Here is a 27,716-nt window from a genome sequence, read left to right on the forward strand (position 1 = left end):
ATCATCATCCTTACTTTTCTTCTTGGAGTACAACTTTCTCCTAATGCCTCCTTCTTCGAATAATCAACCCCAATATTCACTTAGTTAGTTCTGGAAACAATCGTCTTTCTTTTGCACTCGAATTATCACTTTATTAAACTCCACATTACACTCACACAGATTACAAGATACACAAACCGACAAAAAACTAGCATATTTACTAGAACTAGTGCAGTTGAATGGCTAGGCTACCATCCATTTGACATTACCAAATACCTGGAGCGTTACTGATACTACACGAAGAGATCCCAAAGCAATCAACCAATTCATATAAACTTGCTCTAAAGATATTGGATATTGAATGAGTTGATTGGTCGCTAGGATATTAGGCGATTACTCAACTAAACTTTTCGTACCCAGGATTTACTAACTTATCATTCGTTCATTACATTATTTTCATTTCATGTTCGTACAATTACTTGTTGTAGTCAATCCACTTGTTTTGTCTTCCAAGCATAAACAAAAAGACCTAGAGGTAGTCGTGAGTTATGATTTTAAAATAACTGCCCACTGCAATACAGCATCCTCTGTTGGTTTCCGAGTATTACGGTCTCTTCGCATAGCTTTAAAATGTATCGCTAAAGATGCGTTTCAGATTTTATATCTTGTCTATATGAGACTCATATAGAATACTGGATCAAAATGGATACTTAAGCAGCTAGCTCATGTCTAATGAAGGGTGCCGAGACACGTGAGCGTGTTCAACGTATGAAAACTAAGTTGTTGACAAGTCTTTGTAAAGCGCTGCAGCGAGCTATTAAAGAGATTGAACCTTTCCCCCTAATCTAATTATGGAGTTCGAGGTAACCTTGTATTGACATTTAATGTCAATACAGTTTTGTATCCCAAATTATGATTTAGGTTTAAACGCATGCTGTATTTTCTGTCTTTCAGGGAATAATCATCTGTGAGGCCACAGCAAGAAGCGTTCGGGAGCTGCAGTAGAACAAACTCAGTTTCGGGTTCCTTGTTTCTAATCTTGTGGCCGACGATTAGAACTCCCTACCCAAGCAAATTGTATCAGCTCCATTGTCGAACATTTTAAAGGAAAAACTGCATCGCTAGAAGACACCTCAAAAACTAGCACGGGCTAATAAGTCTATTCTTACTACCGAAGACTTTTGTGTAGCAGTTGCCAGTAGGTTCTTATTGTTTTGACAATGTATTGCCTGTTTAATATGTTCTAAGATCATCCTAGGACTTTTAATTGTTATTATTGTTTTTCTTCATTAATTTGTGGCATTCTTCTCACCATATACAGTGTTAACACTAACATAACCAGTAATGGATGTTTTTTTAAAATTCTTACCAAGTGATTTTTGACTTATTTTCGTATTATTTAATTTGTGAGACTGCAGCATACTGTCGGTTAGTCACTTTCTTATGTTAATACTATATGAACAAGTGTCTTCGCTGTTATGCATTTTTTGTTTCGGTTCATTATAATATGCCTCATTTCCACTTATTCCTACTTTGATTTTTTAAAAAATCTAGTGATGTTAAGTGTTTAAGAAATTCTGTGTAGGGAAAAGCATAGCAGGATTATTTAAAATATCTATATTTATAAAGTGCTACTTTACTTAGTGGCTAGTAGTAGATCACTACATATTAGATAAGAATTAGTTGTACTAGCCCAGTAGTCTTGTTTGTAGCATTTTGGCGTTTGAAATGTCATGTAAGTTCACGTATCTGTGTAAACATGATTAACCAGAAGTATATCCAATTGACGAATAGCAGTGGAGATGAAATGCACCTCCTGAATCCAACTGCTAACTACTACATAAGATAGGATAAAAATGGTTGTATTAACTCCTATCCATATCGTCTTTGCTTCACTAGCTGGTCTCGACAAGTCAATGTCCCTAATCACGTAGCGTTTACCTTTTGCATGGACTACGTCAACAGCCAACCATAATAAAATGCTTCCCCACTATTAAATGTTTACAAACTTATGTTAATTGTATGAACAAATATTTTGAAGTCTTAAAGTCCGAATATTGCGTAATTTTATGAATTAGCAAAGTTTGCGGAAACTTTTGACTTGATTATTCCTGAGACATGTAGTACAAGAACCACCCAAGCTTTTCGTCATACTTTAGTATTGCCATATGCTTATAGTCTGCACTTCAGTGATTAAATGACCCAGGCTTACTCATCAATTACGGACTGACCACTACAGAAGTTTAGGATGTATTAACTAATATCGTAAGTTACTTAGCCCACATAAATTTCTCTTAAGTAAATAGTTTATTCAAAGTTACTGTTATTATATTTAACTTACAGAATTAAATAACATTTTTCCAGCTCATAAAACTTTTTATCATTTCTATATAACAAAAGTTGATTTTATTTCAGGAATTTTACTGTGATGAGCAATGAAGGAGTATCTTTTTCAAAACTAAATAGCTCCAATCTGTTATTAACTACTTGTCAACCAAAGGATTTGGATGATGATATGAGTGACAATAGACTATTAAAGCTGAAGATATTAGAAATTTCATCAGAATTACAGAGGAATATGATTTATTTCAATCGACGTTTAGGGTAAGTACTCGAATTTTTATACCAACCATTCCAAAATGAGGAACGCCTTTTCTAAGCAGGAAAAAATGGTAGCCAACTGTTTATAAAATTCACTGTTTGTACGCATATTTTTCATTGATGAGTATTGGTAAAACTAACCATCTATGATATTGATATGAGTCTAAAAAAGAGTAGTAGTATCCCAGGTATTTAACGATATGGAAAACCCCTAATCTCTTCCCTAGTTCCCTCAAAATTACAGGTACGCTGGCAAGTGTCAAGTAGGACGAGACCTAGGTTCAGGAATTCCTGCCGACTATATCTAACGACTAAACAACTAAATATAGTGCACATAATGTCAAGCCACTAAAACTATTGACCAAATTAGATTTTGGCCGATACAATTTAATCGGCATCATGCACTAGATCAACATGTGATGTTTCAATGCTCAGTGACCATTCAGTGTATATTTACATCAGTCTACTGGAATGAGTAATCGCGCTAAATGTATTTAACGGTACAGAAATTATCAGATCTGTTGAGTCGTACTGAAGTATCTACGGATGGATTGGGGCTTGAAGACAAGAAAAGACCAAACAAACATCAGTGTATTATATTGAAATTTATGATTGAATTGTGTGTGCAAAGCATTTTTCACTATTAAAATACCAAATCCTTCATTACTTGAACAGGAATCTGGATTTCCGTAGTTAACTGTACTTTTCTGAGGTTTCATCAAATATATGTAAGATTATACGTTATAGATCTCTTATGTGTTATTAACTAATAATAGGAGTCTTAACAGAGTACCTGCGTTCTTATCGGTCGTGTGTAAATAAGTTACTAATTTTCTGAATATGAGGCGACGTTCTTCAGTAAAAATCTCGTGACCACTAGAAAATCATTTCCATCGTGCTGTATATTCTCAGCCAGTTGTGGGCGCTCTTTATTCGAAAATAGTGAGTTTCATTCAGGCAATTTCACCAGTATTTCTTTTGTTCCAGAATGTTTGGCGTTTTATGGTGCAGAAGGAATATGCGTATCCCACTTTTCAGTCTTTTAACGCTCTGGTATAAATGGAATCGACTGGTACTTTCAAAGATCTAACGAAATTTTTTGCTTGAACTTTGGGATATTGATGTTTAGGACCAGTGAACAAGTATTTAAACGCTGTGCATGTAGTGGTCAAGTTTTTAAGTAAATTATCGGACTTGTCTTCAGTAGTCAGTTGAGAAAGTCATACTTTAGATATCCGTAAAATCTTTAGCTGAATCATGGATCATCCACTCTCACTGTAAAGAAGCTCAAAAGTTATCTATTTAGGATTTTCATCTGTAATCTGCAAACTACAACATCTGTAAGTTTTACGTTTGTATTCAGCAATGTGTTCGTCTGAACTAGTGCTAGGAAATAAAGTAGTTGAACTCATCAACCGCTCCATTTATCTTGAGATTCTCATCAGTACTGATGGTCTGGTGTCTCACAAAATCCAGGCAAAATTCAGAAGACTCGATCGGCTTTCGATAACTCGTGTCACTTTTACCGTAGGTGAGATATCCGTCTGCCAACCAAACGGCGAGTTTACCATGCAGCAGCTCGCTCTGTACTTCTTCATGGATACGAAGAATGATCATTAAGAGTAGAAGATATTAGTGGGTTACTGGTATTCGATCATAGGTGTCCACGAAGCATAGCCCGTGTATTTTGGGACCAGAGTAAGTAATGCCTGGATTAGGAATAGGGTAATAGGTAAGGATGTCAAATCGATGGACGAGATAATAAATCTTGATCAATTGAGGTGGTTGCGACATTTGTCACATATGCCAAACCACTACCTACCTCGACGAGTGATGTTTCCTGGTGCAGGAATAGGCTGGAAAAAAACTATAGGGGCCAAACCAAAACATGGAATCAGTCCATGAAGTCACTGGTAATTAAACTTAGCAATGGTAATAAATATAGGCTACCTGGTTTGGGTATGCGTGACTATTGTAACCAGTGGTTGCAGACTTTGAATGTTATGGTCCAAAATCGTCTGCAATGACGCAGGTGCATCCATTCGTTGTCTGTCCCTAAGTTCTGAACTTCTAGATCCGTCATAAACATTTTCGTGTTTTTGTTCCACTAGTTTATATTTTCTTTTTAAATCGCATCGTTAATGCCTAATCTTTCTAATTACCACTGATACTGTTACTACCTCTACGATTCTGGGATTTGACCTGACGATTTGATCTTTCTGTGCTAAGGGGTACGGCAACTCCAATCGATGTACATACGTACCAGGCTATATGTTGTGATTGATAAACTGACTTTACCATAGTAATAAGATCTAATAACTTCGAATTCCTAACTGAAACAATGAACTCGAATTATCAGTATCACCATTGAAGCAGTAATTGATCCAGTAGATGTTTATGACTATTTCTGAGTGCCAGTACTTTCTTACATACTTACACCTGTTACCCATCGTTTAGGAGCATAGGCAGCCCACCAGCATTTTCCATCGAACTCTGTCCTTTGAAATTCTTCGCAGTTGTTTTCAGTTGCTATTCGTCCTTTTGATGTCTACTTCCAATTCTCGGCACAATGTGTTCTTTGGCTTTTATCTATTGCGTTAGAGCTTGCCTTGTAATGAAGTTTGATGATTTCCTCAATGTTTGTTTTATCCACTTTCATCGTCTTTTCTTAATTTGGTTGGTTGGTTTGTTCTCACCCACAGTAGACTGTTGCCGATGATATCTGATTAACAGATATTGAGTATCTTGCGTAGACAATTGTATATATGTACTTGCTTTTTTGTGATTGTCGGGGTAGTTCTCCAAGATTCAGCTACGTGCATTAGAACTGTCTTGACGTTCTTAGTGAAGATTCTCAGTTTGATGTTCACTTGCAGACAGCCGTTTTGATTTCCATATGTTCTTCAACTGTAGGAAAGCTGCTCTCACTTTGCCAGTCCTCGCCTTTACGTGTGCATCAGATCCTTGTTCATCGGTGATGCTGCCCAGGAATGTGAACGTTTCCACCTCTTCCAGTGTTTCTCCGACAACTGTACCCGACCTTTGTTGCTACCTTGATGTGGTGGTCGGGCTTGCCTATCGTGATGAAGCAACCGAGCTATACTGGCTGGAACAACCGTTCCTCAAGGTCCTACCTTGTCATACAGGTCGGTTGATGAGCAGTAAGACTAAAAGCAACAAAACCAAGATCCGAAGGCGAAGTCGTACTGCTGACTGTACAGAGGTGTGACAGCAGTAAGGCGTTTCCTTCAGACAACCAGCATGACAGCGATGCTGCCTTCCCACAAGGAGGGGTGGGGTTAGAAAAGGTCGACCCTAAAAATGCACACCTCGCCTTATCTCACGGATATCCGTCTCCGGCGGTAAGGTCTCAACAAGTACGGAGCTAACACAAAAATTGCCCACAAAAAGGTCGTGTGTGACCGACCTCAAGCAGTTGTCCCTTGGGCACTGCGGTCACGCTCTCAGGTCACTAAGACAACTTCTAATCCGGTTTCCTTTTCAGGTACCTCCTGAAGAACCCTTCCACGGTGTGGGCAACCGGGAAGTGATAACCACCCTCATACCTCTAACAGCACTCAAGACCACTGTATTCATAATCAACCTCCCTCTTCAATTCCTATTATTCCTCCTACATCGACTTCAAACTCTAAACTTCTTATTTCGGCTTCCCCCTCAGGTGTCACCATAGCCAACGATTCTAGTGCTCAAAACACTGTCCCAGGTCTACTGAAACCTCGCTCCACACTACACATTGGAGCCTTCAATGTACGCACCCTATGTCAAATCGGTCAGCAGGCTTCCTTGGCTAAAACCCTAGAATCTTGCACCATTGATGTATGCTGTGTCTCCGAAACACGCATACAGGATCCCAGTGTGGTCATTCACTTGACCTCACCTCGGCGAAACGGAGAGCCAACGAGATACACCCTCCGTGTATCTGGTGACCCGATGGCCAGCTCTCGTGGACTAGCAGGAGTAGGGATAGCACTAAGCATGAGGGCGGAACAAGCACTGTTAGAGTGGATCCCCGTCAACAGTCGTCTATGTGCTGTTCGGATAAACGGCTCCGTAAGAACTCGGAATGATAGGGACACACGTTGTTGCCTTTTTGTCGTTTCTGCCTACGCTCCCACCGACTGCAGCTCAGATGAAATGAAAGATGAATTTTACAGAAAGCTATGTGAACTTCTTCAGAAAGCTAAACGTTCAGACATAGTACTCGTAGCAGGTGACTTTAATGCCCAGATAGGTAGTTTAAACCAAACAGAAAGGCATTTAGGTGGGTATTTTAGTATACCGGCACAGCGGACAGATAATGATGATCGTCTGCTGCAACTAGGCTCAGACAATCGTTTATTTTTAGCAAACACAAATTTTAAGCATAAGGAGAGACATCGTTTAACATGGCGACCCCCTACACCAAACCAACGATGGACTCAAATAGACCATATTGCCATCAGTCGTCGTTGGAGAGGGTCGGTAGAAGATTGTCGCTCATTCTGGAGTACCTGCTTGGGCTCCTACCATGCCCTAATACGGGCACGCATCTGCTTGCGCCTCACTGGACGCAAAAAAGCCACATTAAAAAGACCCATTACGACTGAATTGAGCAGCGAGAAAACCAAAAGTAGGTTCCAGGAACAACTGGGGTCACACTTAGGTAGTTCTGAAAACGAGGTTGACCCAGATGTTGCTTGGAAAGCTATACAAACAGCTGTGGAAACAGTAGTGACATCTATCAGTGATTTAAACCACAGGGTTACAAAGAACCAGTGGATTTCTTTAAAGTCTATCACACTAATGGATTCTCGCAAACTCGTCCCATCAGGTTCCGAATATGATGAAGAGCGACAACAAATCAGATCTAGGTTAAGCAGAAGTCTAAGAAACGACCGTGAGCAGTGGTGGGCAACGAAAGCAAAAGAGATGGAAAAGTCGGCGACTATAGGGAACACAAGACAGCTTTACAGACTAATAAAAGAAACTGGAACTAATAAGTCAAGTATAAGTGAGATTATTTCGGAAAAAGACGATACTCTCATCTACTCCCAGTCCAGACGTTTAGAACGATGGGCGGAACATTTCAGAGAACAGTTCAGCTGGCCTTCAGCGACTCTACAACAACCCTCCATTCCCAGACAGTGTGAATGGAACATTGAAGTAGGTCCCCCAACTCTTGCTGAAGTTCAAAAGGCTATAGTTAATCTGAAACGAGGAAGGGCAGCTGGTCCAGGTGGATTGGCTCCAGAAGTCTTTAAGGATGGTGGTCCAATTTTAGCGATTAGGTTGACTAATATTTTAGCTAAGATCTGGGAGTTAGACGTTATCCCATCTAACTGGTCGCAATCACTTATCGTCCCAATATATAAGAAAGGGTTAAAATCATCCTGTGACAACCACAGAGGGATTAGTTTAACTAATATAATATCTAAAATACTAGCCTCGATAATTATCAAACGCCTAACTAAGACTCGTGAACTGCAAACACGAGAGGACCAAGTTGGCTTCAGACCTGGTCGTGGCTGCATCGACCACATATTCACCATTCGTCAGGTTCTAGAACACAGGCATACTTACCGGCGTCCGACAATGGTGGTCTTTCTTGACTTAAAAGCAGCATTTGACTCCGTAGACCGCGAGATTCTGTGGCAGTGTCTGTCATTGAAAGGCGTACCTCAGAAGTACATAAACCTTGTGAAGGCCCTTTACTCGAACACTACTAGTCGAGTCAGAGCTTATGGCGAACTGTCATCTGCTTTTGCAACCTCAAGTGGTGTCCGTCAAGGCTGCCCACTTTCTCCATTTTTGTTTAACTTCATCATAGACCTATTGATAGAAATAACATTCTCGTCGACTGAATTCTCGGGTATTGATCTCCTACCAGGAGGTCCACGTATCGACTGAGAATACGCAGATGACATAGTTCTGTTTGGTGAAGACGCTGATAAAATGCAGTCTTTTGATAGCACTGAACAACATTGCTAGAATTTTTGGAATGCGCTTCTCTCCCTCTAAATGCAAGTTGTTGCTTCAGGACTGGTCTGCGTCAACACCTGAACTAAGGATAGGGAGTGAAGTAGTCGAACGAGTTGACAACTTCACTTATCTTGGAAGTCTGATCAGCCCTAATGGGTTGGTATCGGACGAAATCTCAGCACGGATTCGTAAAGCTCGTTTGGCTTTTGCCAACTTACGTCACCTTTGGCGGAGGCGAGATATCCGTCTATCAATAAAAGGGAGAGTATACTGCGCGGCTGTTCGTTCTGTTTTAATTTACGGCAGCGAAACATGGCCTTTAAGAGTAGAAGACACCCGTAAGCTACTAGTATTTGACCACAGATGTCTTAGAAATATTGCTGGCGTCTGTTGGGATCACCGGGTAAGTAATAGCGAGGTTAGACGCAGGGTATTAGGGAATGATGGTAAATCAGTTGATGAGGTTGTGAATCTTGATCGACTGAGATGGTTGGGCCACGTGTTACGTATGCCTGAACACCGATTACCACGACGTGCAATGCTATCCTGTATTGGAGATGGTTGGGAGAAAGTTAGGGGCGGCCAAACCAAAACGTGGCATCAGTGCCTGAAGTCACTAACTTCTAGTCTGAGCCATGTTGGTAGATGCAGACTACTTGGTTGGGGTCCGCGTGACTATCGTAACCGATGGTTGGAGACTCTTGGTGACATGGCTCAGAATCGATCACAATGGCGTCGGTGTATACACTCTCTGTCTTCTCTTAAACTAAGAGACTAAGATCACTTCACATCTTTCTTTCTACGAACTAATTCTTTCTTCCTATACTATATCCTTATTGCAATCTTTCTCCTATATATTACCACCTTTGACCTAACCACTCCTATGAATCCGGTGTTCATCTTGCTGTGCTAATGAGGTATGGCAACCTGGGCCGATGCATACATGTGCCTGGTCCTACGTTGTAGCTGACTGACTGACTGACCAACAACTGTAACTGGGTTGGTGTTCTCCGTGTTGTATTTGAGGATCTTACTTTTTTCTTTGTGTCCGTTGAGGCCTTGTGTTGCAGGGGCTTCTGCTACACTGGTTGTCTTTGTCTTCATTTGTTCGTGTGCATGGTATAGGAGGTTTGAGTCATCTTCGAAGTCCAGACGGTCTAGTTGCATCCAAGCTGTCCATTGTATTCGTGCTTCCCGTCAAATGTGGAGGTCTTCATAATCCAGTCAAGCGCCAGAAGAAAACGAAATGGTGAGAGTAAACAGCTTTGTCTGACTTCGGTCTTCAATTGGAGTGCGTCTGTCAGCTGTCCTCCATGCACGACTTTACAGTGTAGTCCATCTTATGAATTCCGTATGATGTTGACGTTTTTTTTCAGGTACTCCATTATGTCGAAGAGGTTTTCATAATGTCTTCTTATCCACTTTGTCAAATACTTTTTCATAATCAAGGAAGTTGATATATAGTGACTAGTCCCACTCAATTGATTTTTCAACAATCATTCGTAGTGTGGCGATTTGGTCTGTGCACGACCGATCCTTACGATATCTGATCTGTTGATCTCGAAGTTGAGCATCTATTTAATCTTCTATCCAGTTCAGCAGCACTGTTGTAAACATTTCCTGGTACTGACAGTAGTGTGATGCATCTATAGTTCTCACATTTGCTCAGATCTCCTTTCTTTGGTATCTTGATTAGGTACCCTTCTTTCCAGTCTGTCACACCGATTTTTCAGTCATTTAAGATCATCAAGAAGTATTTATGTATATTACGCGCTTGATTTATAACATAATTTATATCTTCATCTAAGATTTTGGAGATATACAACTCTTCAGAAAAGTAAATTTAGATATTAATTTCCTATTTATTGAGCTTTCAACCTCTTGTCTTTTTTAATAATCGATAACTTGATGGAGAGGAATTTTTATTTGGTGGATTCAGCATTAGGTTAAGAAAAGGCTTTTACGTATTTTGTGCGAAAACCAAGATAACTTTTGATGGCCCATAAACTTTATTCACAAAACTTATCATATTTCAAACTGATTTAATCCAGTCATTGCATTTGGTTTCTACAGGAATACACTGGTATATATACGTAAAGCTTACTAGTAGAATATTTGTCCTTTGAATATCTCATTATCAAATAATCAGTACAGTTTTCTGCGACGTTCTCCGTAGATATTTGTCGTTGGATAATTCAAACAGGAAATAGCTTACATCATATATAGGTAGTGGAGTTGTTGTTTATTGATTAGTTCATAGATTTGGAACTCGTCGCTGTGAATTCATCATCAACATACATATATTTATATAATGTCTATAGCCTTTGTAAATAAACGTCTGTAAGTTTTATGATTCTTGACTTTTATTAGACTACTTTTAATAAGAGTTATATTTTATTGTAGCCTAAAAGTTCAAAATGCCAAACAGACATCATCCTCCATTGCGAAACATTTGATTGAGACTGATCAAATTAACATTTGTAGTGTTAAACATGTTAATGTTGTGACGTTATCAGTAAAGTAGTTTTACCACATATGCTTATTTTCAGGGCGACTGAATATGAACTGGAACAATGTAAAAAAACAAATGAAGATTTGTTAAGCAAACAGAATTTAAAAATTCAATCTTTGCAACATGAGGTATGGTTTTTTTCTCATTGTAGCTTTTTCATCTAAACAGTTTTTATATACTCTTGACTGTACTACTAAATTCGTCATTACAGCATTTGAGGACTCCAAATAGTCGATTTCATGAATGTGATAATCGGATACGAAATCTGATACTTTTCTAAAACAAGTAATATTTAAACCTGCCTTTTCCAACCTTAGCTGAACATGTCTCTTGTCCGATCTACTTAGAAATACTGTCTTTGGAAATCCTTAATATATCGATTTATTCTGTGTATTTAGGACGTGTACTTTAAGACCCTAGTGAAGTATTACAAATTCGTTTCATATCCGTTGACTAAAAATGTTTTTCATGGGCACATGTACGGATGTCGGTGGAGGTAGCACAAATTGACTGAATTGTCAATAGCAGTTGTTTACCTGATGTTAGGTTGGGAGGTTCTATCGAGGAGGAAAAAAAATGACGTAAAAAAAACGTTTTTTCATAATCTTTCCCTACATCCAGATAAATGTTGGCCTGTGTGCAATCAAGAATGAGTCCTATTAATATTTTAGTGATCTCTGAAAACCCTGTTCAACAAATACTGTGGTGCTTACTAGTAACTTGGATCCTCAAGTGGGCGGTCTAGGGATGCCAGATAGTAGCTTCGTGTTCAACGTGAACTTTGTGTTTGTAGGTAAGATGACAATGGTCACTTCTGGCAGTTCTTTGTAGATAATAGCCTGTTTATTTCGATAATGCAATGAGAAAACGTAGTTTATCATTGCATTATCGAAATTTGTCAAAGGGACTAATTGTTTTAAAAAGCCTGTTTATTCTCAGAACAAACTTCAAACACAGTCGTTGCCGACATGCTACTCGCTCCTTGTGGAATACTTATCTAGATTCCGATCAAAATTTGATATATTTCAAACCTGTCTTGTGTTCTAGAGACCAACAAACTTAATATACTAAACAATTCGACGTAAATAAATTGACTTTAGCTTCCATTGCAATCAAATATCTGAAGATGTCACGGATATACAATGCATGAAAACTCCGTCGCTCGAAAATTTTTATGCCTGGAGTCAGTTAAACCAGAGGTCAAGAAAGATGGGATGAAAATATATACTTTGATTATGGCCAATGTGTTGAGGTATGTGCAATCTGAGCCAACTAATTATCATAAGAAATAAGCAGCTCTGCCTCCTCAAACAAGGTGTTTGACCTGGCGCCTTCAGCTAATGATGTGTCCTGTAGGACTAATATCGTCAGCATCAATGTCACACTCTTGCAAAAACATCTGTTTTGAGAATTTATTTACTGTTACATATCAAATCAAGTCAGATTCAAGATCCACTAAAACGTGTCGATGAAGAGTGACCGAGTTCGCTTGACGTCATGTAACTGACGATTCAGGGCCCTGGAGGCTTCGTAGAACACTCCGCTTATAAGTACTGGGTTTCCCTAGATACCCTCAACTCCTTAAAGCCTAGAAATATAGTCAGTGTATTGATTTTGCCAGGATGTTTGTACGGAGAGTCGGCTTCCACAGTTTTACTCACTGTACTATTCAGTTATGATAAGAATTTTTCAACATTATCGTTTAACACGTTGTCCATTGTATCTTTCATTAATGAAATAAAATGAGTCGAAAATGGTTTACTATGCCTAAATTTGCAACTAATTGGTATTTTTTAAAAGAACTTACCTGATTACCCATTCCTCTCCGTTTTCTACAACTTTTGAAGTTATGATTAAACTGATTGTTAGAAAACATCGAGGTTTAATTGATAGTAGTTCACGTAAAAAAAAACATTCTATTTAGTACAACTCAAGATTGTATGGGTATGTGTGTATTTGTGTAATAATAATTCAATTTCAAAAAAGGTGGTATACTCCTCATGTTATCGCTTATATTGGTTATAATTTTCTAGAATGAAACATATCGTAATCAGATATCAGTTTTAGAAATTGATTTGGAACAGCATAAACAAGCTGTTCAACTTAAACAAGATAAAATTGATCAAATGGAAGCATATTTAGCTAAATTACCAACACTAGAAGATTATCAAGAAACTTTAAATAAGGTAAATATTGTTCCATCTTTGTATATATGTGAGTATATTTGAAAAAGCCTTAATTACTATAGTAACTAATGTAATTGAATTTATTCAACATTAGTGTTATGTCTCGATGAGAATAATGAATGGTGACTTTTGGGATCCATTTATGGACCAATACTATGCGCATATTTTTATCGTATAATTGTTAAATAACTATTCATTTCATGTCCCTCTTATTATGAGATTTATTTTGACCTATGTTTTACCATTCTTGAATTATGCCCTGTTTATTAATTACTACCTCCGACATTCACAGCCACATTTGGTTAAATCTTGTACAAATGTTGTTTCCTATTTTATTGGTACGATGTGGTCTGTCTGGCTGGTAAATAAACCAAGTATGTTTGAATTAAATGATTTATATCGCAGAGGCTGGGATTGGTGTTCTGGACTTAACTGGCTGAGTTAGGCAGGAAGCAGGACCAATAAGAACTCTAGACTGCTCGTACGTGTTTTATGCGTCACTGGTTCGATCGTTAATTCACTGTACTTTCATTGGTGGTATCATTACGTTATGTATTAACAGAGCACATAGGCCACAAGTTATAATAACTAGTAACTAATTTTTTGATAAGATGATTTTTCTTTTGAGTACATTAGGTTGATTGATAATACGATTTTTTTCTATCATATCCAAAATTTTAGTTTTGTTTCTTTTAGGAACTTTCAATATAGATAAACAAAACAATGGACAAGTCCAAATAGATGACAATGTTATTTAAAAAGAAATTTGAAGCCATTAGTCTCTTTGATAAATTTAGATAATGTACTAAGAAGATGATTATTTTATCAGAACTATGTGATATATTTCGAGCAGTCTAATAACACTTTATATACTTGCTAAGTACATTTATATATTAAAATAAAAGGTTAACTAGACTGGAAATTGAGGGAAAGAATAGACAAAGATAGTTAAGAAAATAATATGAAAAACAGTTTGAAACGATATCACACTGGATAGCAACCGATGGTTAGAGACCTTGAATGACATAGCTCAAAATCGTTTGCAATAATGTGCGCAGGTGCGTCCACTCTTTGTGTTCTCCCAAATTCTAATCTTCTGAATTCTTCATGTTCCTTTCTTTTTTCTCTTTCCAAATTTATTTTACTGGATTATACTCCTTGCATAACATCTTCAAACCCTAATCTTTCCGATTATTGTTTATGCTTTTACTACCTCTACAACTATGGGATTTGAATCGATAACTGAATCTCTGTGTTAATGTGGTATGGCAACTCGAACTGATGTACGTACGTACAAAGTTCTACGTTGTTACTGACCGACTGACTGACCCTGGATAATAAGCTAATCTTACTAGTGTAGATAATTTTTGTGGTTAGCGTTTTTCTACACTAGTAATATTAGCTTATTATCCAGTGTCAGTCAGTAACAACGTAGAACTTCGTACGGAGAAGATTTGGAAGATGTAAAAACCTTTACATATTTGAGCAGCATCATTGATTAACACGGTGTATCTGATGCAGATGTGAAGGCGAGAATCGGAAAGGCAAGAGTAGCATATTTGCAACTGAAGAACATCTGGAACTCAAAACAACTGTCAATCAACACCAAGGACAGGATTTTCAATACAAATGTCAAGACGGTTCTACTGTATGGGGCGGAAACCTAGAGAACTACAAAAGCCATCATCCAGAAGATACAGGTGTTTATTAACAGTTGTCTACGCAAAATACTTTGGATCCGTTGGCTGGACACTATTAGCAACAACCTACTGTCGGAGAGAACAAACCGAATCCCAGCGGAGGAAGGAATCAGGAAGAAGCGCTGGAAGTGGATAGGACACATACTGAGGAAAGCACCCAACTGCGTCACAAGACAATCCCTCACATGAAATCCCCAAGGCTAAAGGAAAGGAGGAAGACCAAAGAACACATTACGCCGCGAAATGGAGATAGACATGGAAAAAATGAACAAGAATTGGATGGAACTAGAAAAGAAGGCCCAGGACAGAGTGGGTTGGAGAATGCTAGTCGGTGGCCTATGCTCCATTAGGAGTAACAGGCGTAAGTAAGTAAGTAATAGTGTAGATAACAACTTTCGTCTAAATTTGATCGAATAGTTTCACAGTATTTGGGTGCCGAGTTAATCTGAGATATTAAAGAGGAAGAATGTTGTATTTGTAAAATCTCAGCGAAAGGATTTGTAGTAAATCTAACGTCTTGCTTAGCAATCTGGTTTTAGCTTTTTCAAGGAAATATAATCAAACATCAAAATTATATTACTAGTGTAGGTTTAAGATGAGAAAAGACTGTTTTTAATACATAAAGGGTGGTTGAATTTTCCTATGGCTAAGGCTTTAATATACTCCTTTCGACAATTATACAACAACACAAAAGATGTGTTAAGAATATCACTAAACACACGGTGGCTTTTGGATTGTATTTGGCAATAGAGGATGATGAATGTCTATCATCTACTCTTATTGAATCATTTGATTTTATTTAAAGAACTCTTCTTGTAAAGGAGTTAGACGTTATGAATATTGAAAAAAAACCCACAAAAAAATGTCCAAGAGTTAATTGATCGTAGGTATTACACATGAAGTTACATTTCGTTAATTTTACAACTGATGTTGTTACATTTTTTGACCTGGATAATTTTAAACCTACCAAGGATCATATAAAAATTGAATAAACATATTTAAATATCTAATACTTAAAAGACTTGATTGAATCTGTAAAATGAATGAGTGATCTTAGATGATGGTAGGTTTGAAGCGATTACGAGTTCACTTAGTCTGCGAACGGAACAAAGACTTGTGACCAAAGACCAATAAACCATCTATTCCGATGCGTCCTAGCCCCTCTAACTAGAGAGAGAAGTCGAAGCCCGAACGGGGAAGTATATTCCGCATAAAGCCAGAAGCACGAGTGATAACAACAGACACAAATCAAAGCGTATATATACAGCACAAAGCCGTTCTTGGGAAGCGTTACAAAATAGCATACTAAAAGATACACTGGACCAATAGCGTTTAAGATTCTCCCAAGTGGGAAATATAACATGAAGCTGAAAAGAGCGCTTTTGGCGCGAAAAAAAGGAGTTCAAAATTTTGAAATAAAATTACAAAATTAGGACCTTTTTTGAGTGAGTTCTGGGTATCTAACGTCCCTAACAGATGAATATCCTAAAATTAATTATCTTAATAAATGTAATAAAAATAAGTATAAACAATGTTTTCTGTTGTCAAATGTATGCAGTTGTTGGTTACAATTTCACCTAAGTTATTCAATCTACCGGTGTTTAATCAGCATAACATTATTTATTTATTTACTTAAACACATAAACATTGGTACAAGAAGGCACCAAATAGATATGCGTCACATAAATCATTCGATTTGTGCGAGGGCTGGGATAATACCATGGTACCCAAACCGAAGCAGGTGGTTTTCTTAGGGAGTCACACCCGGAGCCTTTGACCTTAAGATCTGATCCACATGATAGTGGGGCAACGTCAGGAGATGCAATATCATGGTAGCCGGTGAATAACAATGGGTTCATACGCTTATTGTTTCCTTATTTATTTATTTTAACACAGATACTGGTACAAGGAGGCACCAAATACATATGCGCCACACAAATCTCATTTGATATGTGTGACGGCTGTGATACTGCTCAGGTGCCCAAACCGAAGCAGGTTATTATTTATTTATACACATAAATATTGGTACAAGAGGGCACCAAATATATATGCGCCACACAAAACAATGAGAATTCGAAGAGAAAAAAACAATAACAAACAGATTAGTGTAAGGTAGTGTAATAATAATAACAATAGTAATAATGGGGGAAACGGAAAGGTACAATCAGAAGAAATCCTTCAGTTAAGGAAGATACAACCATTTTTTAAATGAAGAAAGTAAAAGAATGTTACAGCAGGATCGCCACTGGCTTCTATTCTGTGCATATCTGATAACGTCTCTAACCACTGTGTCGCACCATCTCTCGGACCCCAGCCAGGGAGTCGTGAAGAGCCAACAGAAGCCAGCCCTTTGCAGCTTTCTTTCATACCACGACACCATGTCATATACTGACCACCTTTCCGCTTTTTCCAACCAGTCCCAGAGTCGGCAAATAATGCACGACGTGTAATTCTCTGGGACGACATTCGTAGAACATTTCCAAGCCACCGAAGTCGATGTTTCAAGATAGTGACACCGATTGCATTATCGTCTCTGTGCCCGAACACACGATGCCGAACCTCTGCATTACTGACATGGTGTTGCCACTGGATGTCAGCAATCCTTCGGAGACAACGACGATCGAACACAGAGAGTCGTCTGACATCCTCAACTTGGAGAGGCCAGGTTTCACAAGCATAGGGCGAAACCGCTCTCACCGACGCGTTGTAGATCCGACCTTTTACGGCCAGACTAACATCACGAAGGCGCCAAAGGTGGCCCAGATTGGCATAAGCCACTCTGGCTTTCACTGTACGTGCATTGATCTCATCACTCACACCCCCACCAGCACTTATGCAGCTACCTAGATACGCGAACTTCTCGACCGAAGCAGATGGTTTTCTTAGGGAGTCACACCCGGAGCTTTCGACCTAAAGGTCTGATCCACAAGGCAGTGGAACATCGTAAGGAGATGCAGTCCCATGGTAGCCGGTGACCAAAGATTGGTTCATACACCATTTGTTCCTTCAGGATACTGGAGCCCATGTGCACCATTGGTTTGGGATCAGGGTTTTTCAAATCCCCTAGGTAGACCCTCTATATCCACCAACCCGGTTAAAGCGCCGGACATTCACTTTTCGTCCTCTCAATTTCGTGAACAGCACTCGTGGTGCGAGAAGACAGTGAGTAAGACTTCCTTGAGAATGATTGTATGCATATAGTCATATGAAAGCATTTCGAGATGGAGAGCTAACTCTCTCCACTCTATTACCATCATGTATTTATACTCTGGAATATACTACTGATGTTGGGATTAGTTATCCTTGTGAAACCTGACTATCTCATTAAATACATACATTACATACTTGATATATTGATATAATAAATCCATTCAATATGTTTTATGTATTTTTGTTTTTTTTTCTTTTTTACAATTTAGTTTCAATTCATTAAAAATCAAAATGTATTATTAGAAAATCATATTGAAGAATATAAAATTAAATTAATGAATTGTGATAGACAATTAACTGATGTCAATAATCAAATGAAACAATATGAAGAACGTGAACAATTACTTCAAATCCAATTAGATACAATTCATAATGGGGTAATATTATTACATTCTATTGTAATTTATGTTTAATTTATATGAATATTTATCAAGATTAAAATGAATAAGCAAAGATGGATAATAGCTAGGCAGTGGAATCCAGGACGCGCGTTCCGTCCCATTTGGGACTCGTCAACTGAATGTAGCTGCATCTCAGAGTTGATGTTCATTCCGGGACTTGAACCTAGTACCATTCGCTTTAAACGCCATCATAACTTAAGGCTGTATCGAGGCAACCCCTACAGGATGCACATATGCCAACATGAGACTAATCAAATACACTCCTGTATAACAATAGGAAGATACAAATAAAACAACACTAAGTGAATTAAAATGAATAGTATGACAACAATTGGGCATCAAGTGTAGAGAACTAATCTCAGTGATTAAAATTTAAGAATAATTCCAATGTTTCGTCCAGAAAACTTGTTTAAACTCCTTTAGGACAATTGTCAAATACTATCTTTATGCTGAAGTATGAAAACAGTAAACAGTTAGTACTGTTAGTATACTAAATGAAGAGTATGTACTTGTGCGGTGTATGCTACATTATACCGACAGACAAAGGTCGCATTTAATACCAATAATAACCGGAATATCTGTTAAAAAAAGGTTGAGAAGGTTGAACTGAAGAAAAGAGAAAGAGAAACATAAAGATATTGAGAATTGGATGTAAAGAACAATTGATGGAAGATTTGCAAATGAAGGATTTAATGTATATTCTGCATTAAACAATAATTTGGTCGTCCCCACCAAATTATCGTTCACTACAGTAGTTATTATTGTTTGGGATTACAGGATGAAATAAGAATTTCACAAAACATGAAATCATCCATATGAAATGACTCGACTATCGTGTATTAAACTACGTCTAATTTTATTTGATCATCATATATTTCTTTAAATGATTTTGATTTTCATTATTATCCTGAAGACCTCCACGCAAGTTCGCTGGATGAAACGTTGTAATTATTATAAATTTCAATCACTGAGATTATTTCAAATACACATTTTCATATTTCTGTTAAAGGAAATGATTAATGTGGTGTGAGCTACTTATATCCACATAAGTAGTATATTATGATAGTCAAAGATAGAATGTATTTCACTAGAAGATCGAGAAAAGAACGTGAACGGAAAGCAATTAGTATGAAAATGCAGGAACAATGAATCCTGCGACGATTTACTGACATTTGCAAAGCGAACAATCAAGTTTGAGACAATCGATGGACATTTTCAAATGAAGTATTTACTGTATGATTCACAGATTATACTAAGATGTTCCGTAATTTTGTGTTGTAATACATTCGATTGTCCCCCGCTTGTATTCTCGTTCACCACATTTATACATAGTTGAATACAAACTCTTAACTTGAACTTGATTTTATTTTGTCAGGTAAACACTTTGAATATTGTGTAAACTCTATTTTATTTTAAAATTTATTACTGATTCAAGTAAAATCACAGTTAGAAACAGTCATTTATAGAGTAGAGGATATTCGTAGGTTACTAGTATTCGATCATAGGTGTCTTCGAAACATTGCTCGTATATTCTGGGACCATCGAGTAAGCAACGCAGTTGTTAGGAAACGGGTACTAGGTTAGGATGGCAAATCAATTGATGAAGTAATGAAACTTCGTCAGTTAAGATGGTTGGGACACGTGTTACGTATGCCCAACCACCGACTGCCACGACGTGCGATGTTTCATGGTGTAGGAGTAGGTTGGAAGAGAGCTAGGGGCGGCCAGACCAAAACATGGCACAAATCCATGAAGTCACTCACAAATGGACTGAGCCATGTTGGTAGGTTTGGACTACCTGGTTGGGATCCGTGAGACGACAGCAACCGATGGTTAGAGACCCTGAATAACATGGTTCAAAATCGTTTGCAATGGCGCAGGTGCATCCACTCTTTGTGTCCTCCCAAATTTTAAATCTCCTGATTCCTCCTTGTCTCTTTTTTTCTCTTCCCAAATTTATTTCACTGGATTATACTCCTTGCATAACATCTTCAAACCCTAATCTTCCCGATTACTGCTTATACACTTACTACCTCTACCACTACGGGATTTGAATCGACAACTGCTTCTCTGTACTAATGTGGTATGGCAACTTGAACTGATGTACTTACGTACGAAGTTCTACGTTGTTACTGACTGACTGACTCACATGTTGAATTGATGTTAAACTCTTCAGTTTTACTTTTCACTTAATATGTAGTAGGCTGTTAGAAAATAAATGATTAGTCAATTTTAATAATTAAGATCATGAGTTAACTGAAGCTAGATTACCATGGAAAACGTGGAAACATTTGACGACCGTTTCGTCCTAGCATGGGACTCCTCAACAGTGCACATCCACGATCTTGCCTCACGAGATTCGAACCCACAACCTATCTGGCTCGCACGCGAACGCTTAACCACTAAACCACTGAGCCGGCATCCAGCGGTGTTTGTGTCTAACTTCAAATAATCCACGAAATTGAGCGACACATCCACCATTGTCATCAGTGAGTTTCTATGTCACAACTGACCCGGTTGAACTCCACTGGTCACTGCTTCTCACTAGAACTCCAGAAAATACCTCTTGGAGACCACTGCTTCCAGGTTTTCCATGGTGGTCTAGTTTCAATTGACTCATGAATTCAATTATCAAATCATTCGATCTAACTTTTTATAATCCATTTGATTTAGTAAATCTTACATGAAACTGACTTATTCTATGGACAGTGTGTATACACTTACCATTTTCTACACTGTGTTTAACTGACTGACAGCATTCAAGAAAGTACCAGAAAGATTTGAAATGAAATATGTGTATCAATGATTTTTACCCACATTTAATTTTTATCACATTTTGTATAGCGTCTTAATGAAAGCGAAACTGGAAAATCCAATAATATAAAAGCATCAAATGTTATACCGATTTTTGTTGAAGATTTGAAATGTGAATTAGAACGCTATCAGATCGCATTTGAAAAAACTAAAAAAGTGAGTAGTTCACGACCATTTGAACGTACCTATATGGTGATTGTCTAATAGCTAATTAATAATGATGGAAATTCCATCTAAGTTTGGTACATGAATAAGTTCTGTAGCATTTGTATGTAATTTTTACTGACAAAATATTCAGGTCTGTTACTCTTAGGAGAGGTGCTTGACCAGGAGTCTCTGGACAACTTTACCTGAGGTCGCCTCTCCAGTTTGTGGAAAACTCTATTTATGCTTTTGATGTCACGCTAAAACACTCGACACCATGTGTTTTCTGATCTGTCTCATTCTTATTTGCAATGACGATCCCAAGTAAAGGCTTTCTCTGTGATATAATTTTATGATGACCAAAAAGTGTGTCTTATCCACCTTCTGCATCTTTTTCTAATTTCCCCTTAACATGGGAGGTGGTGGTATGTTCTCTGTTAGAGAAGATTATCATCGATTATCTCTGAACAACGGATCTGGGGTATCTTGCCTAGACAGCTGTATATAAATGATGTTACCTTGTTGTTGATGGTGGTAGTGGTTGTCGAGGTTTCAGCTCGGTACAATGGAACTGTGTTAATGTTCATTTTGAAAATGTTGACTTTGTTGTTGTGTGAGAGTTGTTTTGAGTTCCAGATGTTCTTTATTTTTGAGAATGGTGTATTTGCTTTACCAATTTGTGCCTTTACATTCGCTACACATCCCCCTTTTTATCGATGTTGCTGCCCACGTACGTAAAAATGTCCACCCCTTTCAGAGTTTGTCCATCAAGTATTATTTTGTTGTTGCTGGCTGTGTTGTGTTTCGGGATCTTTGTTTTCCCCTGTGAATATTAAGGCCTGGTGCCGAAACAGCTGCTGCTACCCTGGCAGTCTTCGGCTGCATTTGTCACTGTGCAAAGGATAGGAGAGTCGAATCATGTGCAAATCGAAAACCGCCTAGTTGCGCCTAAAGTGTCAAATGTGTTTCACGCTTCCCCTGAGATGTTTAGGTCATCATTATCAAGTCAACAACTAGAAGGAAGAGAAAGGATGACAGTATGCGGCCTTACCAGACATCAGTCTTGACTTCAGATGCATCAGTGAGCTGCTCTTAGTACGCAACTTTGTAATCCAGTCTATCGTAGGAGTTCTTGATCTGGTAGGTATCTTTTTAGATGCTCTGTAGTGTCGAAGGCGACTCCACAATGTTCTCCCGTTCACTCTGCGAAGCTTTCTCATGACCGAGGAAGTTTATGTTTAATGATGAGTTCCATTCAATTGATTTTTCAACAATGATCTATGTTGTTGGACTTTAATTGGTACGTCATCGATCCTTGCGAACGTCAGCTTTTTATCTCAAAGTTGAGTGTCTGGTTAATCTTTCATTCGGTTTAGCAACATTCTGTTGAAAACTTTACCTGGTACTGATAATAGCATGATCCTTTTTCAGTTCTTACATTTGCTAAAATCTTTTTTAACATTTTGACCGGATATTTTTTTGTGCTCCGTTGATACTTGTGCTTTCTCTCAAATCTTTCTGTAGGGATCATGGAATATCTTTGCAGTCACTTCTATGTCTGACTATAGTAATTCAGGTGTTATCCTGTCTTTTCGTGCTACTTTGTTTGTTAGCCTTACTAATTGCTACTACTGTTGTTGAAGTGCCGTCTGTAGGGAGGTTTATGTATACTGCTTGGATGACTGGTGAGTTCCGTTAGACTGATCTATTCAGCAGCCGTTGAAAACCCTCTACCCACCTGCCGATTGTTCTTAAACCTCCGTAATTGGTTTACACTTTTTGCTCTTGACTGGTAACTCTGGTTTACTACATTTCCTTACTTGCTTCTCGGTTTAATCATATGGTATTCTCAAATTCCTCCTCTCAAAGCTTCTTTTGCTGAGGTATCCAGGTATCCTACGTATTTCTGATTCTCAATCCTAATTCTCTTCTTCACTTGTTTGTTTGATTCTGTATATTTGGCCTATATCTTGAATTTCTCAGCTGTTATTACATTGTTGTTGACTACCGTCTTTTTGTCTTTCATTTCCTGAATCTTGCTCAGAATATCTACGGAGATCTACCATTTATACTAGTGCTTGTTGGGGCCCAGTAACTCCTGGTACGTTTGAAATATTTGTTCTTTAATCCTTATCCAGTTGTTCTCCATAGTGCTTTCGTCTTTTCTCAGTAGGTAGGTAAGGCGTGGAACTCTTGAATTCTTTGAGTTTATCGGCATCTCAAAGGAAGGGTGTATTTAAATTTTATGGTCCTGATTGTCCGAGTGTCCAATGCATCCTTAACTTCAGTTTTAGCTTGTCCACATCATTACATCTGTTTGTTCTTCCGTTTTTCATTGACTTGAATGTTTATTGATACAGACGTGATCTATCTGTTTTTCTGTAGTGTGGTTCAGTGATATCCACATAGCTTTATGTGTTTATTTGTTGGGGAAAACACTTCCGTCCATGATCATATTGAAAGCGAATGAATCTACCAGTCTCTCCTTTCTCTTAAATCATGCCGCCGCATAAAATCTTCATACATGGTGTTGTCCATGCCGACCTTAATGTACAGGTCAACTCTTTACCTGTGCATTTCTTTACGATGGATTACAGCATCTTTATTATCTTCACTGTTATCATTGGTGAATGCATAATACTGAGTAAAATTCACTGTAATCCTTTCCTTCTTCGTTAACATTACATTAAATTACATATTGTACTTCCATTTATCAAAAAGTAGATCCTAACATGTATTAGTATATAAAGTACTAAGTAATATTAGATCTCATTGTGATTCGTATTGGCTAGTTGTTTGAAAAAATATCAATGAATTGAATGTTTAATGATAATCTGTCATTCTTTTCTTGTAACTGGTCTGTTTGTATTCAGACAACCTTTTGAATAAATTGCTACATTTTGTTTTATATATTGAACAAACTGTTCATTGACAATTGATAACTGTTTTTGTTTTTTTGCAAATACCTATTTTCTGTTACTATGTCATTAGCTAAACATTCAAAACCATAGAAGTTGATATTATTATTATTATTATTACCATGTTTATTGATTAATAAAGTTTACTAATGTAATGTAATGTTTTCTATTGTGTATGTATTAGCTTCTTGAAGCAGAAACATGTCGTGCAGATACGGCAGAAACTCAACAAAAAATGGAACAATGTAAATTCAATGAATTTCACGAACGTGTAGAAGCAGAAATTAATGGTATTAAAGCATCCTTATCAACTAGACGTGCTGAAATTCGACAATTAAAAAAGCATATTTCTGACGTGAGTTATTTTCTTTTGGTGTAATTGTTTTGTTTTCCTTTTCGAGCTCTGGTCAAAGGGGAAGGAAAAGGTATTCCAAAACAAGTAATTAGTAAATTCTATATGTCTTACAGAGTTACCCCCCCCCAATCCAGTAGTACCAGAAGGAAAGTCACCAGCCAAGTGTATGTTCAGAAGGAAATTCCGGACAGTCTTTAACAGTATGTTGCCGCCCAGAAAGACAAATAAATCCACTTGTAGCTTCCAGGTGGGTACAAGGGTACTTGTTAAATCGTATCAAGATGATAGGAAGTAGGTGCTATAGAACTTCAGATCGGCAATGTGCTGTACCTGATCCGAAGAAATGTCGAACATGTATAAGACACATAAATCAAATTCAAATGGACGACAGGACAGTGGTCACACAAAACCGACTCCTGTTTCAATTGCTCGTGGATTCATCTCGAAAAAGCCTTAAGGAGAGCAAATGTAGAAGAGATAAAAGACGCAAGGGCAAAGCGGCACAACAATCAAGAGTGATGAACCACAAAAGGAATGAGATAACCAAGTTTCAGGTGTATCCGAGGAAAACGTCTTACACAATAGACTTTAAAGAGTTGGGGTGGGAGAGCAGTCCACGGGTGAACTCGAGGAAACTCTAAAAAGCTCAGAAACAGCCGAAGATATTCCTTCCAATCACCTTTTCGGAAGAATATACTAGAATTTTTACGTGTAACTTCCCGATTGAACAAATGCTATTAACCCCTTGTATGTGAATCGGATGACTTTTTAGTGATGATTTCATTTTTAATAAAAAAAAACTATAAATACCTGACAGTTTTGTACAATGATTGACATTGTTTTGGAATAGTATTCCTTTCACTTCTTTTCTGTCTTCTTATTTACAACGTATTTAGATAACATCAGAAAAACAAGCATTACTTGAAAATCTTTTCAAAGCTTATAATACATTATTAAATATAATTTCATTATGGAAATCAACAAATGGTCAATTATGTCAATGTTTATATGAATATATTCAAGAGAATGTGAATGAAATTGTTTGTTTAACTAAACAATTAAATAATTTAGCTAAAGGACAAAAATTAGATTTAACTGAATTGTTGATTCAACCAAAACCTTTAACAAATAATAACATAAATGATATTATATTGAATAGTGAAAAACAAATGAAAGATAATGATTATGTAATTAGTACATCTCCAAAAGATATTTCATCATCACTACAAATACAATCAATCTGTAATTCTGAGAATAAAAGTAAGCCATTTTATTATTCAATAATCTATTAGGCAAATTATTTGACATTATGAATGATTTCCAGTTCAATGTTTTAACTTTCAAATGTATCAACATTGTGAATAGTACATTTTCAAGCTGTCAAGTTGTAGGGTATTATTTATTTATTTGAACACATCAATATTGGTACAAACGGGCACCGAATATATATATATATATATATATATATATATATATATATATATGCACCACACAAGTCATTTGATTTTTGTGAGGGTTGGGATATTGCCCGGGTGCCCAAACTGGAGCAGGTGATTTTCTTAAGGGGTCGTTCCTCGAGACTTTGACCTAAAGGTCTAATCCACAAGGCAGTGGAGCAACGTCAGCAGATGCAATCCCATGGTGACAGGTGACCAATAATTAGTTAATACGCCATTTGTTCCCTGAAGATCCTAGAGTATATATGCACCATTGGTTTGGGATCAGGGTTTTCCAACTTCTTTAGGTGGAATCTCCGTGTCCATCAACCCGGTTAAAGCGTCGGATATTCGTTTTCTCAATTTCGTAAACAACAGTAATGCTGCGAGAAGGCAATGTGTAGGACTTCCCTGGGAGTGACTGTATGCGTGTGGTCATGTGAGAGTACTTCGAGAGGGAGAGCTGATTCTCCTTACTCTCAGCCGTACCAGGACATCCGAGGGCAAGTTGTAGGTAATGATAATGTAGATTTTAGACTATTGATCATATATTATTTTAAAGAAACCACACTTATTCACAGTTTGACATTGACTTTACAAGTAACACTTTTATAATTGAAGTATGCTAATCTAGTCAAGTCAGAAGTCAGAAATGATTATCTGCCTCTCGTGGTTTACAGAGAGATATTTTTTGTGATGGATTCCTTCAAGTTTTGGGGTGTCTACGGTTATGAAGGATTTCAAGATAACAAGTAATTGTGTGTCAGAGGTCTGTGGCGTCGTTTTGTGTTGTTTTTTTTTGGTTTTTCTTCGACAGAATAAACCTTGACGTAGTGAGTTCTGGTGAAAAAGCTTAGACAAGAGGAGCTGTTTAATTCATTTGAACTGTGTATCATCATCTATGAACTATTTAAAAAACTAGACCATCTAGCTCAGAGAACAAAACTCCATTAAAATCAACCACCTGAGCTAGCTTTAATTGACTCATGAATTCAATTATTAAGTTAATGATTATTTGAAATGTACTTATTATCACATTGATCTTATACATAGACCTGTTTACTAACATCTTTCTTAACTTGTTTAAAGTGATAATGCTGTTAATACTGATGTTAACTATTGAAATGTAAGTAAACTAAATAAATTCTCTATCTCCTCTTTTAGCTAATAATTGTTTTACTAAAAATACGTGGGAAGCTTCATTTGATGATGTCATAACTACTGCATCTCAATTATCAAATAATTTCAACAAAGAACAATTACATAATTCATTAAACCAGTTAATTAAAACACGGACATTGTTGCTTAAATTACGTCAAGAACTTGCTAATAAATATGCAGATCATTTAGGCGGGAAAATAGATTGCATTGTTCAGTGATAAGCGGAACAGCAATTGACTTCATTATTGTACATTTCTCAGTTGTACTTTTTGTGTTTTGAATTTACTTCATAAAATTTAATATAATGGTTTTTCTATCTA

At 37.4% G+C, this 27,716-nt stretch overlaps 1 protein-coding gene across 2 annotated transcripts; it reads left to right on the forward strand.

Annotated features, from left to right (window-relative positions):
* The first annotated feature begins 343 nt into the window (after positions 1 to 343).
* On the forward strand, positions 344 to 27,716 carry CEP85 (centrosomal protein 85kDa). 2 transcript variants are annotated; one of them, XM_012944054.3, is made up of 9 exons: positions 344 to 1,177; positions 2,395 to 2,583; positions 11,109 to 11,199; positions 13,105 to 13,257; positions 18,377 to 18,544; positions 21,413 to 21,538; positions 24,629 to 24,799; positions 25,696 to 26,059; positions 27,400 to 27,716. In XM_012944054.3, exons 2-9 carry the CDS (start codon positions 2,408 to 2,410, stop codon positions 27,612 to 27,614), a joined length of 1,464 nt encoding a protein of 487 aa, XP_012799508.1. In that variant the 5' UTR covers positions 344 to 1,177; positions 2,395 to 2,407; the 3' UTR covers positions 27,615 to 27,716. The 2 variants fall into 2 exon arrangements, with proteins under 2 accessions (XP_012799508.1, XP_051065054.1); XM_051217637.1 differs by lacking the exons at positions 11,109 to 11,199; positions 13,105 to 13,257; positions 18,377 to 18,544; ... (2 more) ...; positions 25,696 to 26,059; positions 27,400 to 27,716 and adding an exon at positions 3,568 to 6,032.

This window comes from Schistosoma haematobium, chromosome 5, assembly GCF_000699445.3.
Source record: "Schistosoma haematobium chromosome 5, whole genome shotgun sequence".
Classification (NCBI taxonomy): Eukaryota; Metazoa; Platyhelminthes; class Trematoda; order Strigeidida; family Schistosomatidae; genus Schistosoma; species Schistosoma haematobium.

Bases quoted from the DNA above. Each gene is read 5' to 3' on its own strand.
- CEP85 (XM_012944054.3), top strand. From the start codon at position 2,408: ATGAGCAATGAAGGAGTATCTTTTTCAAAACTAAATAGCTCCAATCTG. The intron at 2,584-11,108 runs GTAAGTACTCGA...GCTTATTTTCAG, and splicing joins TATTTCAATCGACGTTTAGG to GGCGACTGAATATGAACTGG. The intron at 24,800-25,695 runs GTGAGTTATTTT...CAACGTATTTAG, and splicing joins TAAAAAAGCATATTTCTGAC to ATAACATCAGAAAAACAAGC.